Source organism: Peromyscus eremicus, chromosome 6 (genome assembly GCF_949786415.1).
Source record: "Peromyscus eremicus chromosome 6, PerEre_H2_v1, whole genome shotgun sequence".
NCBI classification, from domain to species: Eukaryota; Metazoa; Chordata; class Mammalia; order Rodentia; family Cricetidae; genus Peromyscus; species Peromyscus eremicus.
The window spans coordinates 39,929,804-39,944,018 of NC_081421.1; the positions used below are offsets into that span (position 1 = coordinate 39,929,804).

Consider the following 14,215-nt stretch of genomic DNA (forward strand, 5'->3'; position numbering starts at 1 on the left):
ACTGGGGAAAGAGTCTATGGAAAATGAGGATGCAAATAAATGCTCCAAGTGTAGATTTAGATATTTTAAAGCATCTCTAGTTCATACAGTCTGTGTTCAAAAAATACAGACATTAGCATTCAGAACTCACTGATATTAACTGAACAGAAAAAAATAGGGAACACTGGAAATTTTTATTCTGGGAATAGAATTTGCAAATGAAAGTTGAATAGAGTTAACTAGAGAGCCTCCAGCAGCTAGAGAAGTGAATTAATCCTGAGACAAGGTGTTGTCAATTGAAGAACCTTTATTTCCTTATATTGAGCTCATAGAATAGTCTCTACTTCAACAGAAGTTCTCTCCAATTCTGTTTGAAACACATAGGCTATCTTTGTTTTCCTAGCTTTGATGGACAAATAAATGGACAAACAATGACATTCGATGTAACATGATGACAAATGAGACCCCAAGCCCTAAATAAGAAGCAGACATCAGTGAGAACACTGGAAGCTGGAGAAGGTACTTAACAAGTATTTTAGTTGTTGTTCTTTTGCTGCAAAGAGACACCATAACCGTGGCAATTCTTATAGAGGAAAGAATTTAATTGATGCTTGCTTATAGTTTCAGAGGTTTAGTTCATTGTCATCATGGTGGGGAGCATGACAGCATGCAAGCAGATGTGGTGCTGGAGAAGCAGCTCAGAGTTCTACATCCAGATCTGCAATAAGAGAGAGAAACTAGACCTGGAATGGGTTTTTGAAACCTCAAAGCCCATTTCCAGTGACATACTTCCTCCAACAAAGCCACACCTCCTAATCCTTTCAAATTGCTTCACTCCCTAGCAATCAAGCATTCAAATATATGAGCCTATGGGGGTCGTTCTCATTTAAACTACCACATGGAGTGAGCAAGACTCTGTGTACCTGCAACTTATTCATGCCATGAGAATGCAGGCCACATTTCTTCTATCCACTCATCTGCTGATGGGTAGCTAGGCTGGTTTTATTTCCTGGCCGTTGTGATAGTATAGCTATATACATGGGTGTGAGAGTATCTCTGTAGTATGTTCACACAGAGACTTTTGAGTATACACTCAAGAGTAGTGTACATGGTAGTTTCCTATCTAGGTTTTTGTTGTTGTTGTGAGGACTCTCCATGCTGACTTCCATAATTATTGCATCAGTTTATACTCTCATCAAGATGAATACACATGAGCACACCACCCGTGTCTGTTTTCCTTGGAGGACCCTTCACTGAAAAGTACACCAATGATGGGGATACAAGCGTCACAAGAAACTTGCTGTTGACTGTCTGCTCGAGCCAGTGGGTGGTACTGGAATAGCACTGGACTCCCTAACACCCATGGGGATATAGGTATTCTAGAAAAGCAGAAGCCTATTAGCTACAAACCCCACAATGAACAGTAAAGGTGCCTTGTTCTATGGTCATTTCTCAAGATGACTAAAAGACAATGCTTTCCCCAAAGGTACCACTAAGGTACCTTTGACATTGAACCAGGGTTTGGCTTGATTTGTACAGTCAAAAATAGCATCACTGATGAAGAGACTCCAGTCACGACAGTGAAAAGTGCAATTTCCAGTTATAAGATCTAGAGAAGTGGATAAATCCAGAACCCATCAGTTGAAAGGGAAGCTTGGTTCCACAAACCTGGCAAATATTTCTCTACTATTGCTCAAACTTGCCACGTAAGTATGCCCTCTAAAGGAACTGCCTAGAAGTTAGCCTGCTGTGTGTGCTTGCCCTGGTACACATGTAGAGGTCAGAAGAAAACCTTGGACATTGGTCTATGCCTTCAGTCTTGTTTGAGACAGGGTGTCGTTACCCCTCATACCCCAGGTTGACTGGCCCACAGGATTCTGGAGTCTCTTGCCTCCAACTCTCACCTCCCTGTCCGAATGCTGGGATTCCTGATGCACATGCTACCACATCCAGTTTTTGCATGGGTACTGGGGACCTGAAGTCGCATCCACATGTTTCCATGGCAACTGCCTTCCCTGCTGAACCACCTCCCATCCCCAGGCCCTATTTAGCTTTTGGACAGAATATTACTGTGTAGCCCAGGCTGGCCCAGAGCCTGTAGTCTTCCTGCTTCAGCCTCCTGAGTGGTGTGTATAAGACCTGTGCCTAACACCTAGAAGATAGTGAGAACGAAGTCACAACTGATACATGCACTAGAGGTCCCAAAAGTTCACCATAACCTTCTAGTTAGAAATGACCTCTAACAGATCCCAGAGCATCAAAGAGGTTTAAGCTAAAGTCTATCTCTCAATGGATCCAATATATCTAATGATCCACCTGTGGTTATTTTTCTCATCTAGTTTTCCATACATAATAGGACAGATATACTTCCAAGTTGGTTTTTGGTTTCCTGACTTATGAAGTAAATGACATACCATACATAATAGGACAGACATACTTCCAAATTGGTTTTTTGTTTCCTGACATATGAATTAAATGACATTATAGTAGAAAAGTCCACTGTTAGTCTTTTAAAATGTAATGCACTCTCCCTCCAGGCCAAGACAGTAAAACAGAAGCACTATCTCCTCCTAGGAAAATCTGCAGAATTTAATACCAAGAGAAACTCAAAAGGATTCAGGGTTGGTAATTCCTATGTCTCCTATGTTATTCACCTATTTAAGCTCTAGATATAAAATATGGCTTATGGTAGATATCAGTGAACTACTGTGCATTTAACCAGAGTACTTCAATTATAACTTCTGGACCAGATTAGAGTTTTATTACAGCAAACCAAACCAACCTCTGACACTTAACTTGTGGCTTTTATTTTTTTCAAATTCTTTTTCATGGCTCTTATCAGTTGAGAATACCAAAAGCCACCCATCTTTACATTTGCAAGACACGCAGTAACCCTCACTGCTGTGCTGCCCAGGATCTGTTTATTTTTCTGATACCTGGAAGAAGACATTTGCAGTGAACGTAGCCATCTTCATATTCCACAGAGCACATTAGCAGTCTTCTATATTGACTGACATTTTTCTAATTGGATTTAATAAGAGACCATGTCATGAGGTCTCAAATGACCTGATAGGATTGTCAGTAGGTAGATGAACCTGATAAGAGGACTGCGGCATCAGTGAAACTCTTAGGGGACAGTGGTCTGAATCATTGTGGGGCAGCTACCCACCAACCCCTCAGTTCTCCAGAGTTTTCTTGAGTGAGAGCAGCAGGAAATATTAGATAGAAGGATTTAAATTGTGGATATAAACAGAGAGAAAATACAGGATAGCCTTGAGAGGGCCTGGAACCTATTCCAACAGGTCCTGACTGTCTCTGCCCTAGGGCATTTATAGAAATGCCAAGGGGTGGAGCAAAAGACTTCCCCTCAGCACAGCCAAGTGCAGACCATCTCAGACACCTACACTCAGGCCCATAGTCTAATCATCCTCTCTATGCAGACCTGCTGGGTAAAGCCACTAGGAACCTGAAAATGGGCTCCCACAAATCATGCAGCCACATATCCTATAGAGTGAAGCCTGAGAACCTATGGCATACCATGTAACTACAATTGCAACTACAGCTGCCCACGATGGGTGTAGACTCAATAGGAAATGGTCAGGAAGCATAGCGTTTGGCAGGCGGCTCAGCTGGGTAAGCAAAGTGCTTGCTATGCCAGAATGAGGACCTACATTCTCATCCTGCATGTATGTAGAAAGGCAACTACAGTGCACCTTAATCCCAGTGCTGGAAGTCAGAAACCAGGCTAGCCAAAGGGTGAGCTCTAGGCTCAGTGAGAGACCCTGTGTCAAACAATAAAGTGGAATGTGTTAGAAGAAGTCATGCCCCTAATGACCTAACTTCCTTCTAATAGGCTCCACCTCCTAAATGGTTTTTTTAAACCTTCTCTTAATAGTTCCATAGGCTAGGGACCAAGCCATGGGCCTGCTGCAGCAGTGCGAATTATAGTTTAGTTTGCTAATCTTGGCTTGTTTTTAGTTTTTTTGTTGTTTTGTTTTTCGAGTCAGGGTTTCTCTGTGTAACAGCCCTAGCAACTGTCCTGGAACTCACTCTGTAGACCAGGCTGGCCTCGAACTCACAGAGATCCACCTGCCTCTGCCTCCCAAGTGCTGGGATTAAAGGCATGCGCCACCATCACCTGGCTCAGTTTGCGAATCTTAAAGGATGAAACCGATCACTGTCCTGTATGGAAAAACTGGCCATCTACCTCTCTTCTTGAGGTAGTGAAGGTCTCTTGTTCTCATATAAGAGCTAGTACAAAATAAAATCAGCCGGAGGAAAGGGATACAGTAAACAAGGCCCAGCTGTGGATCACTCTAGCTCATTTTATCCCATCCTGCTCAAAGTCAAGTGTTGGCATGGCTTTCAGCTACCCAGCTGTTCCCACAGCTTCTGAGACTGAATGCAGCTGTGACTGTCATGGCCATCATGGAGCTGTCCCCATTTGCAGCACCAGCTAAAGTGGAGACCAGTGCACCAAGGGACTGCAGCTCTGCCGTGGATGTCTGGAGGGGCTGCAAAGAACAAGCTAGACTCACACAAGTCGGTGCCTCCTAGGGTCCACTGAAAGTGGATGGGAAGGGCGTAGTGATGTGCACTGCCCACCCTCCTTCCCTTCTGCAAGCTGCTCTTTGGTGCAGCCTTTCTTGGGACTTCTCTGGAGTCATCCTATAACCCTCACAGCTAGCTGGCTGATCTTTTGATCATCTCAGTAACTTATGTCCTGGTCTTTTCTTTTCCTTCCCTGCCTAGTCGTCTCTCCAGCCCCATTCTCATTTCCCTGGGAATTTTCCCTTGACTTTCAGTAATTTTCTGGGGGGAGGCTGGGTATTTTTTCAATGTCGTAGATTAAGATTTTAGCTATTTTTGTTTTTCAAAGCGACTCATGGGCTGGCAACATGTAGAAAGATCAATGGTCATAACCGCACAAAGCATTTGGAACAAGGTTCTGTGCTTCTGACAGTCCAACAAACAGATACCACACATGCTATTTTCTTTCTCATTTCCCTTGAGCTTTGCATTTACCAATGTATCGAACATTTACTGAATGCACATATGTGCTGGATCCTGAGCTAGGAACAGGTCATAAGGCATGGTCACTGACCCATGGCTAATGGAGGAAAGATAGGTATGAGTGCAGCTTCAATAATTCCAAAAGAATTGAGCAAAATTCAAAGCAAAGTTATAGAACCTTATTCTGTGACAGGACCAGAGAAAGGAGTTTAAGAGGGAACCGTTGCTTGGTCGGATTCATGTTAAGCAATTCTGCTTTCTGTCCTCTGTGGATGTTGTCACTGTTCCGAAGAGCTCTTCCAGCGGCCTTAACTACTCAGACTTGGAACATGCAATGCAGCCTCTAACGAGGAAGCAGCAGGGACACTTTGACACTCCACAGGGCTTGTCCTAAGCGGGCGGTGCAGGGACTAGCAGCTTCCCACACACTCAGCATTGGTACTATCCTGATCGAGACTTCTCTCGTGTACTTGCCTTGGGACTGAGTCAGTCCTATGTCTATCTGCTAAACAGGTGAAATCTTAATGAGCAGGATCTGAACATCAGATGCTTTTATTGAAAATGTAGGCTTTATTGCCTCCTCTTGGGTGTTATGCAATTCTCAATTGACTATTATGAAACTGGTTTCCCTTCTCTTCCTGTGCTCTGTCTGTGGGTAGAAGATGATAGCATGTGAATGGCCAAAATCTGCTCTGTCTGTGGGTAGAAGACATGTGAATGGCCAAAATCTGCTCTGTCTGTGGACAGCATGTGAATGGCCAAAATCTGCTCTGTCTGTGGATAGCATGTGAATGGCCAAAATCTGCTCTGTCTGTGGGTAGAAGACATGTGAATGGCCAAAATCTGCTCTGTCTGTGGACAGCATGTGAATGGCCAAAATCTGCTCTGTCTGTGGATATCATGTGAATGGCCAAAATCTGCTCTGTCTGTGGGTAGAAGACGATAGCCTGTGAATGGCCAAAATCTGCTCTGTCTGCAGGTAGAAGACATGTGAATGGCCAAAATCTGCTCTGTCTGTGGGTAGAAGACGATAGCCTGTGAATGGCCAAAATCTGCTCTGTCTGTGGGTAGAAGACGATAGCCTGTGAATGGCCAAAATCTGCTCTGTCTGTGGGTAGAAGACGATAGCATGTGAATGGCCAAAATCTGCTCTGTCTGTGGACAGCATGTGAATGGCCAAAATCTGCTCTGTCTGTGGACAGCCTGTGAATGGCCAAAATCATGGACACCAAGAGAGCTCCTGTATTACCTAGCTCCTGGCCCCAGACACACGATTTTCTTTTCTATTTTTTTTCTTTTTGGACTAAAGATTCCCTAAATCATAAAAAGCAACTAAAGTCTATTAATAGCAATTTAATTTCAAAAACTGTATTATGTCAATGTCTTCTAAAATAAAAATAATATCAAATGTGCCAAGGTCTCAGGATAGAACATTAGAGGTTCAAAGGCCCCAAGACAGAAAGACTTCAAGCTCATTAAGGGCATGGTTCCTTTCATCTTGATACTTCTGTCCCCAACAAATTTCCAGTGTTTGTGAAAAAAGATGACTCCCATCATTAGGGAAAAGCTAAGATTTGGCACTGAGGGAAGCAGTGTGTGATTTCTTCCCCCACACCACAAACCTATGCATGTATACATACACACATACACATGTACACACACACACACACACACACACACACACACACACACACACACACCAAACAGAGCATCTCACTTACTTTCTCCATGTGAGTTACAACCAGTACCACGGACTAGTTGCCAAGAATTATTTTTAAACTTACAAATCCATACCAAATGCACAAAAAATCATTCTATTTGATATCTGTTTAAGTTATCTTACAAATATGCTCTTCAGTATGACAGGGCTGGAGAGATGGTTCACTGGTTCAGAGCACTTGTTGCTCCTACAGGGACCCAGGTTCTGTTCCTAGCATCCACACAGAACAGCTTACAACTGTCTGTTAATTCCAGTTCCAAAGGATCCTCCACCCTCTTCGACCCTCCTCAGGTACCAGGCACACACATGCTGTACATACATACAAGCAAAACACTCACACACACACACACACACACACACACACACACACACACACACACATATTAAAAGAAAAAAAAATGAATATTTCTTCAACATAATGAAAATACCCAGAGACATAAACTGCTGTATAAAACCATCCCTGACATTGACATTGAACGTTCCCAATTCTGCAATAAGCACACTGAAAGGAAGCCATATCCAAGCACTCCCGGCCCTGCACTCAACAATTAACACCCCAACTCCAGCTGTGGTTCTGTTTATTTTTGTTTTATAAATAAAACCACCAAGTGTTCAAAAATCTGTTTTAATTATATTTTTATGAAGTCCAGGAAGAGCATCATTGTAATTCATGGTACAAAAAGCAAATGACACCTGAACATGCAATAAAAAAATGGATTCACAATGAAAATAATATATGTCAGTACTAAAATAGAGTTACTTGGTCCCTAAAGGGAAAAGGTTTCTTTTAATTACCTATTCACTTGGATTATGAGAAAATACATTTTTTTTTGAAATCTTTGGGGAAGTTTTCTGTTTGCGCTACTCTGAGTTTTAAGTCTAATGTAAGTCTCTTTTCTTTCATTTTTTTTTTCTTTTTGAAGACAGGGTCTTACACTGTAGGTCTGGTTGACTGAGACCTTACTATATAGATCAGGCTTGGCCTCAAACTCAGAGATCCATCTGCCTCTGTTGGGATTAAAGGCATGAACCACCATGGCCAGCTGAAGTTTCTCCTTCTGAAAGCTATTATTTTCAATCTTTCACATGAGAGACACTTCAAGACATACTTCAAAAGTATGACTGACAGTTTGGCAACTGGATTCTTGTTACATACAAAGCCATTAGCAAAAATATGTAACAAAATTTATGCAAAACAAACCATTTTGTCCTTATATACAGAGTTCACTTTCTTCCTTAAAGCCTATTCTAAAAGGGGTTTGGGGACTGGAGAGATGGTATCCATCTTCATGGAATTCCCACTTTGGGTGGAGTGAGGAAATCATAAAGGGCAAGGTAACTATTTTAAACAACTCTTTTAAATGAATTATAAAGTTAAATCTGTGCCTTTCAATTTAGAAGGAGAATGTAGCTTCAAATACAGAATCCATTTATCTTTGGAAACTCTAGTCTTAATGAGCTCAACGCTCAGTGAGTAAAAATGACAGCCTTGTGACTGTGACCCAAGGACGCAGGAAAGAGCATTTTTGTGCAACATGCACACGCTGTGACCCAAACTGCTGAGAAGTTTCACATCGAGGGCATGCACACATTTCATACTGACACAATTTACAATACCTTGGGGGAAAGAGATCATGGGTTCCTGGGAAATGTCACAGACTCTATCTACAAATGCATGAAGTGAGAGAACACAGTAAGTCAGAGGGAGACCAAAATACAAGTTCAAAAACACACTTGAAAATCATTTCAAAGCCAAGGATCATGTTCACTGACAATGGGAAAATTCTAACACCCTATAGAATATCATGTAAACAATGAAAATGCAGCTTTATATAATTCACAGTCTCAAAAGAAAATAAATTTCCGGTTTATCATCACTGCTTGGCTCTGTCTGCAGAACTGAATTATCTGAGCAAAACTGGTCCACGTAGCCATACCGAAGGGCTGTGCATGCTCCCTCTGGGATGCCTCGGCCCTCCAGGCCACCAGCTTTCACGTTCCTCAGGTAGCTTGCAATGTATGAGCCTGTGGAGTGTCGGTTCACGGCCAGAGCAGGAGCTGAAGGCTTACTTCTGAGGACCACTCCTCCCCTAGTGCTGTGGGCCATAGCTTTTTGCTTGCCAGCTTCCTGCTTCTCCTTGGCGCGACTGGCAATGTTTCGGACTCTGCTCTGACTTCTTGAGGACAACTTTCTGACTAACACCCTGGGACACTGATTGGCATCCTGCTTTGAATAGAGCACTTGACAGCTGTCTTCTTGGTCAAAGGATACCAGCTTTCGGAGCTGTTCAGTTAGGGCATCTAAAGGCTCTAAAGACTTTGTCTTCATAGTCACACTCTTGTCTCTAATGCCGTTTGTCACAAAACTTCTACTAATACATTGGTATTTGCTTTCAAAATTGCACGCAATGTCCTCTGATGTTAAGTCACCCAGACTTTTGGATTTGCAAGGACTTGGCAGTTTCAAAGCAACCAAAGGAGCATGTGTTGACTGTGTTGGTGTGGGGGCATGCATATCTGGAGCCCTAGGCTGGTTTGTTTTTATATCTGAACTTGAGAAATGGTTATATACAAAGCCAGCACCCTGATAGGTTAGGTGAGAGATACTTTGATTTTTGACACCTTGAATGTTGTTGAATATTTCAGGGGCAGAAGGCAGGAGGGTCTCTTTACAGTACCCATTCCTGAAGCCTCTCTGGACCTGCTCCTCCATCTCCTGGCTGTGTTTCAGTTCTAGTGGAGAAACAAGTTGATTCAGACCCTCTCTCCTGTAGTCACAGGTCGTTAGAGACAGGTTTTCAGATTCTCCATCGATTTCCACAAGGCTGCTCTCTGCTGAATTTACACAGAGAGCAGGGTCTATTACATCTTCCAGGGCCAACTCAGTGGAAAGAGGAGGGCTATTCATTACTTGTCTCTGGTCCTTTCCATGAGTGGGGCTTTGGGGAAACTGGCCAGGAGAAGCATTAGGGGACCCAGGCAAGTTGCCTTCTCTGACCCTTGCCTTGGCTTTATCACAAGGGTCATTACCTGGTTTTGGTTTAGAGAAGGGAGAGCCAGTCATTTCACAGACAACGGTGTCATTTGCAGGTTTGGTGGTCTCAGCACTAGAGACCTTGATCAGCTCGGGAGACGAGCACAAGAAGGAGGCCTTGGGTTTCCCCTGGGGAAAACCATGCTTGAGGGGTGTTTGTAGGCCCACTGTGTCGGGCAAAGGAGTGCTTCCTGATGACACATCGGTGCGAAGGAGATGAGAAACCACAGCAAGGTCAGCCCGATGGTGGCTCTCTTCAAACTGACCGATCAGTGCTGAGATGGAGCTGCCCGGCTCATTCTCGTTTGTTAAAGTAACATCATCAATGAGATTGGAAATTTCAGTGTCCTGAAGAATAGCAGTTGAATGCAAATCAGGGCTGTCAGAAGAGAGCGCAGAGACATCGGACAGAGAAAAGGATGTTGCAGCTCGGCCCTTGACCCTACTGCCTTCCAGGGTCTCCATCTCCAGAGCACTCCGAGAGAGAACACTTTCGGACAACATGCTTTTGCCTTCCCCTGAGCCCTCAGTATACCCCTTTTGGTTGGTTTTCATCCCAGAGAGATCTCGTGGTCCCTTCGTTGCAGGATCAAGTGCCAAATGCTGCCTTGGGGAGAGGAATTTTTGGGGACAGTGGGTTTCCTGGTAGTCCTTTGCCACGTTTGGTTTGGTTCTCCCACCCTTTGGACCCGGTCCTCCGCACTGTTTTGTGGTGGATACACTGGCGGTTGAGACAGTGCTGATCCTTTGGTTGGCATCTTTGTGGAGGAGGGCACTGGAGGAGAAGGAGAACTTTTTGTTGAAATTGGAAAACTGTGGGTCTTCTATAGTTGTCTCGCCCTTTCTTCCGCCATGCTTGTCCTCTGCTAAAGAAAACAAAGAGCATTTTAGGTAAAGTGTATCACTGTATGTAGGCTCTGCTGACACTCATGTTTGTCTTGACACAGACAAATGGAAAATGTAAATCTGTTTTACATTGTGACAGAATATAATTATGGAAGAAGCAGGAGTTTGCAACACAGTGTCTGTGTGATGGATAAATGGTAAAATATATTTATAGGAACTTCACTGAGCTTCCTTTTGAATGTCTATTACATCAGCTGAGGATGTAATATTCATTGTCCAGAAAATGTCAATGAGTTACTGTGCTTTCATGGTGAGGATTACCTTACGCTGCTTCCTAGTCAGATCTGTACTACACAGAAGCATGGCAATAAAAACAGAACAAGACAGCTCTGTTAAACAATGCACTATCGTACCTGGAAACAAGACACTGTCAGCTTTCAATGTCATTTATGTATCAGCAACAAGCAAACCACACATGATATCATTTAAAACAACATTTTGGCAAAATATTTACTTTAACCAATTAATTTCTAACACAGTTGGAATGTACAATATGTGCATAAAACTATGAATACCTATTGGCTTAAAGTGAAAAGATTACCAGATGACCAGTCATCAATCCCACATCACTACTAACATTTAATATTTTGTTGATAATTTCTTTTTGTTTCAGTACAAAAAAATTATATTACATTATTTTCCACTTTACGTCCAAAGTGGTAGTAAGATGGTAATTAAAGGAAAACTGTGGAAACATACAATTCACAGTAACCCGGGATACCTCATCCTATTTGATATGTGCTGAGGCAATGTTCAATGTTCAGTTATTTTTATCTGATTATTTAATTGACTATTAACTCTTGTGAAGTCATGATATGTGGATAAAGAATTTTTTTCACTAAAATATTTTCTCCTCACTAAAGATTTAATCATCATATAAAAAAAAATTTCAAGTTTCCCAAATTGTAAACTATTAAAATACATCGTTTCTGAAACAGACACTTTTGTAGAGAGACAGACTATTTAGAATTTTGTATTCTGCTTTTTCTCTACTCAGTTTTTTTCCGCATTTATCTGGGATCCCTGCAATGACTAGGTATCATTCCATATTTGCTGTAAGTTTAACAGATACGATTAATTCTTATATCTTTTCAAATGTAGAAGAGAAACATTGTCTTGTGCTTGCTTCCCAGAGCATCTTCTTGGCTTAGCATCTTCTGCAGTTAGGACTAGTTAATACAGATTTCTACTGGACAGTTTTACTTTCCTGTAACAGGTTTTTAAGATAAATTTAAAGCCATGTATGTCCTCTCTTCTCTGACACTACTCTTAGCAAAATTTCAACCATTTTTCCAGTACTCGGTAGGCTCCAGGGCCTTGCAAACTAGGAAATTTTCAAGTTTCGCCTCTCCCCTTTCTTCTAATAAAGTATTCAAAAACTGGCTTTTCTTTTCTCCCTAGAAGATCTTACAATAAGAACCAATACAAGCAAAACAGCATTTGTGGGACAATAAATCACTGAATTATGTTGTCTGGATAAAGACTAATTTTGCTAAAATGCAAAAGCAAAGTATTACAGTCTACTTGTTTAATTCCAGAAATAGTCAGTGGACACAGTTTTCAAATAGGAAGGGGAGTCACAGACACAAATTCAAGAGCTCTTTGTCACTTTGTAAAGTGGCCATTGCTTATCATCAGGTTGTTCCCATGAGTCCATCATACTCCAACTTAAGGAAGAAGATGGCTCCCAATTCCTACACTTACAAAGCCTGCAACCGAGCAAGAGCCGTGGACACGTCTCCTTCCCTGCCACCATCCAGAGCAGGGAAGTGAGATCACAGGAAGAAAATGCTGCCTCAACCACACCTTAGGGAAGAAAAGATTTTCCAAATGGAATCAGCAGTGGGCTTTTAACAACATCCTTTCCCCATGAACATTTCTAACTACAAAAAATATTTTAAATAGTGAAAAGTAATGCAGCTTCATTCAATCCCAGAAAAGCCAGGGTGGGTCTATCCAACCTAGGGACAATCTAAGAACAAGGCCTCTTTAAACCCCTTGTCCCTGATCTAGGAAGCTACCACGCAAAAAACAACACTCTGTATTTTGTAGGTTTCCCTTTCCTCTCAGAGCTGCATGCGCATGCGCAAAGCCATCACACCGATGCTCCTCCCCTTCCCCACAGATGGAAATGTTAACTTCAAGGCCATAGTAGAGGAGGAAATAGTTCACTTTTTACTTTCTTACCCAAAGTTTACAATCCTCTTGCATAGAATTTACATTAGAAGTTGTTTATTTTTCAGAATATTTTAATGGCAGAATGGTAACTATGTTGTAATGGAAACAAGGGACGAAAATGCAGCTCAGTGAAACCGAAAGCACCTTACCCAGAGAATTTTCTTTTCCATCTGTGTCTTTTGCTGCTTCGGATATGGGCAACGACAAAGCCCCCAGAAGACTCTTGTCAACCGGCATAGAGACAGGGCGTACTTGCAGACTCCGAGTGGTCCTTCTAAGGACACCGTCCTGCTCTCTTGTGGCCTCAGAGACAGAATCTTTTATCTCAACCATTTCTTGGAAGCCCACTTTGCTTTTTTTCCTGCCTTTGGCCGGAGCACTGGCTGTACGCCGCAGAATTCTATCTCCGATTGATCGCTTCCGAATATAATGGGAGTTGTTTTCTGAAGAACTGTGCCTGGGATTCTTATTGAACAGTCCCTTCAGACCTTGGAGCTGTCTATTCTGAGGACAAAAAAAAAGGACCAAGCACAAATTAAACACATGCCACCGTAAGAACAACTTGAGTTTGAAATGGCAGCTCCATGAAGAATGAATGTGAAGTGAAATTTTACAGCCATTGACTGAAGGACGTTCAACATAAGAAAGCAGCTCACAGTGGGTTCATATAATACCATGCACAGCTCATCAACTTTACTCTGTGAGGAAGGCAGTCTTTCAATTTCATGGCCAACCTTTCCAGAACTTTCCTACCCAGAGATGATAAAATGGTAGAAAAGTTTCCCCGGGTAACAAATTGACAAAACTTCAGCAGCCTTGAAGCAACAAATGTGTGTTTCCAAATGGTAAGCAGAAGATGGAGAGACAGGAGGAGGCATGCCACCACAGTCATTTCACAAGACTATGCCAGGGAGAATGCAGGGCCATGCTGAGAAACTACCTTTGTAGCTCCTAGAAAGTGTAGTATGGTATAACTGGGGTTGAGGATTAGAGGGCTCCACTGCAAGGGAGGAAAAAAAAAAACCAAACAACAAAACACAATTGGGCTCATTCAAGTAGGCAGTGCCAGTCAACGTAAAAGACTAGTGTGCCGACCTGTACACACTCTTCCTCCCATTTCTAATAACTTCCCATCTTCTGTTCATTCCTTGTTCAACTCAACACCACCATGTTATGGTACGAGCATCCCAACCCAAACATACATTGAAAATAATAAATGACTCCAAACTGGTCATTTATTCAGGAATGAAACAAAAGTTACATAAAATACTTTATTTGTATTTTATTTCTGGGCTGAATTTTAAACAAATGCTGTGTGCCTCATCGTTCCCCACCACCTTGAGGAAAGTTAGAGACATTATACAGTTAAACTGGCTTTCTGGTAT

At 42.3% G+C, this 14,215-nt stretch overlaps 1 protein-coding gene across 1 annotated transcript in view; it reads right to left on the minus strand.

Moving 5' to 3' along the window:
* Positions 1-7,609: 7,609 nt before the first annotated feature.
* Plch1 (phospholipase C eta 1) overlaps positions 7,610-14,215 on the minus strand; it is a 221,679-nt gene continuing 215,073 nt past the window's right edge. The window contains exons 22-23 of the mRNA XM_059265418.1: positions 12,980-13,334; positions 7,610-10,612 (exon numbers count right to left, since the gene is read on the minus strand). Of these exons, the coding sequence (XP_059121401.1) occupies positions 8,550-10,612; positions 12,980-13,334 (2,418 nt within the window). The 3' untranslated portion in view covers positions 7,610-8,549. The remainder of the gene's footprint in view (positions 10,613-12,979; positions 13,335-14,215) is intronic.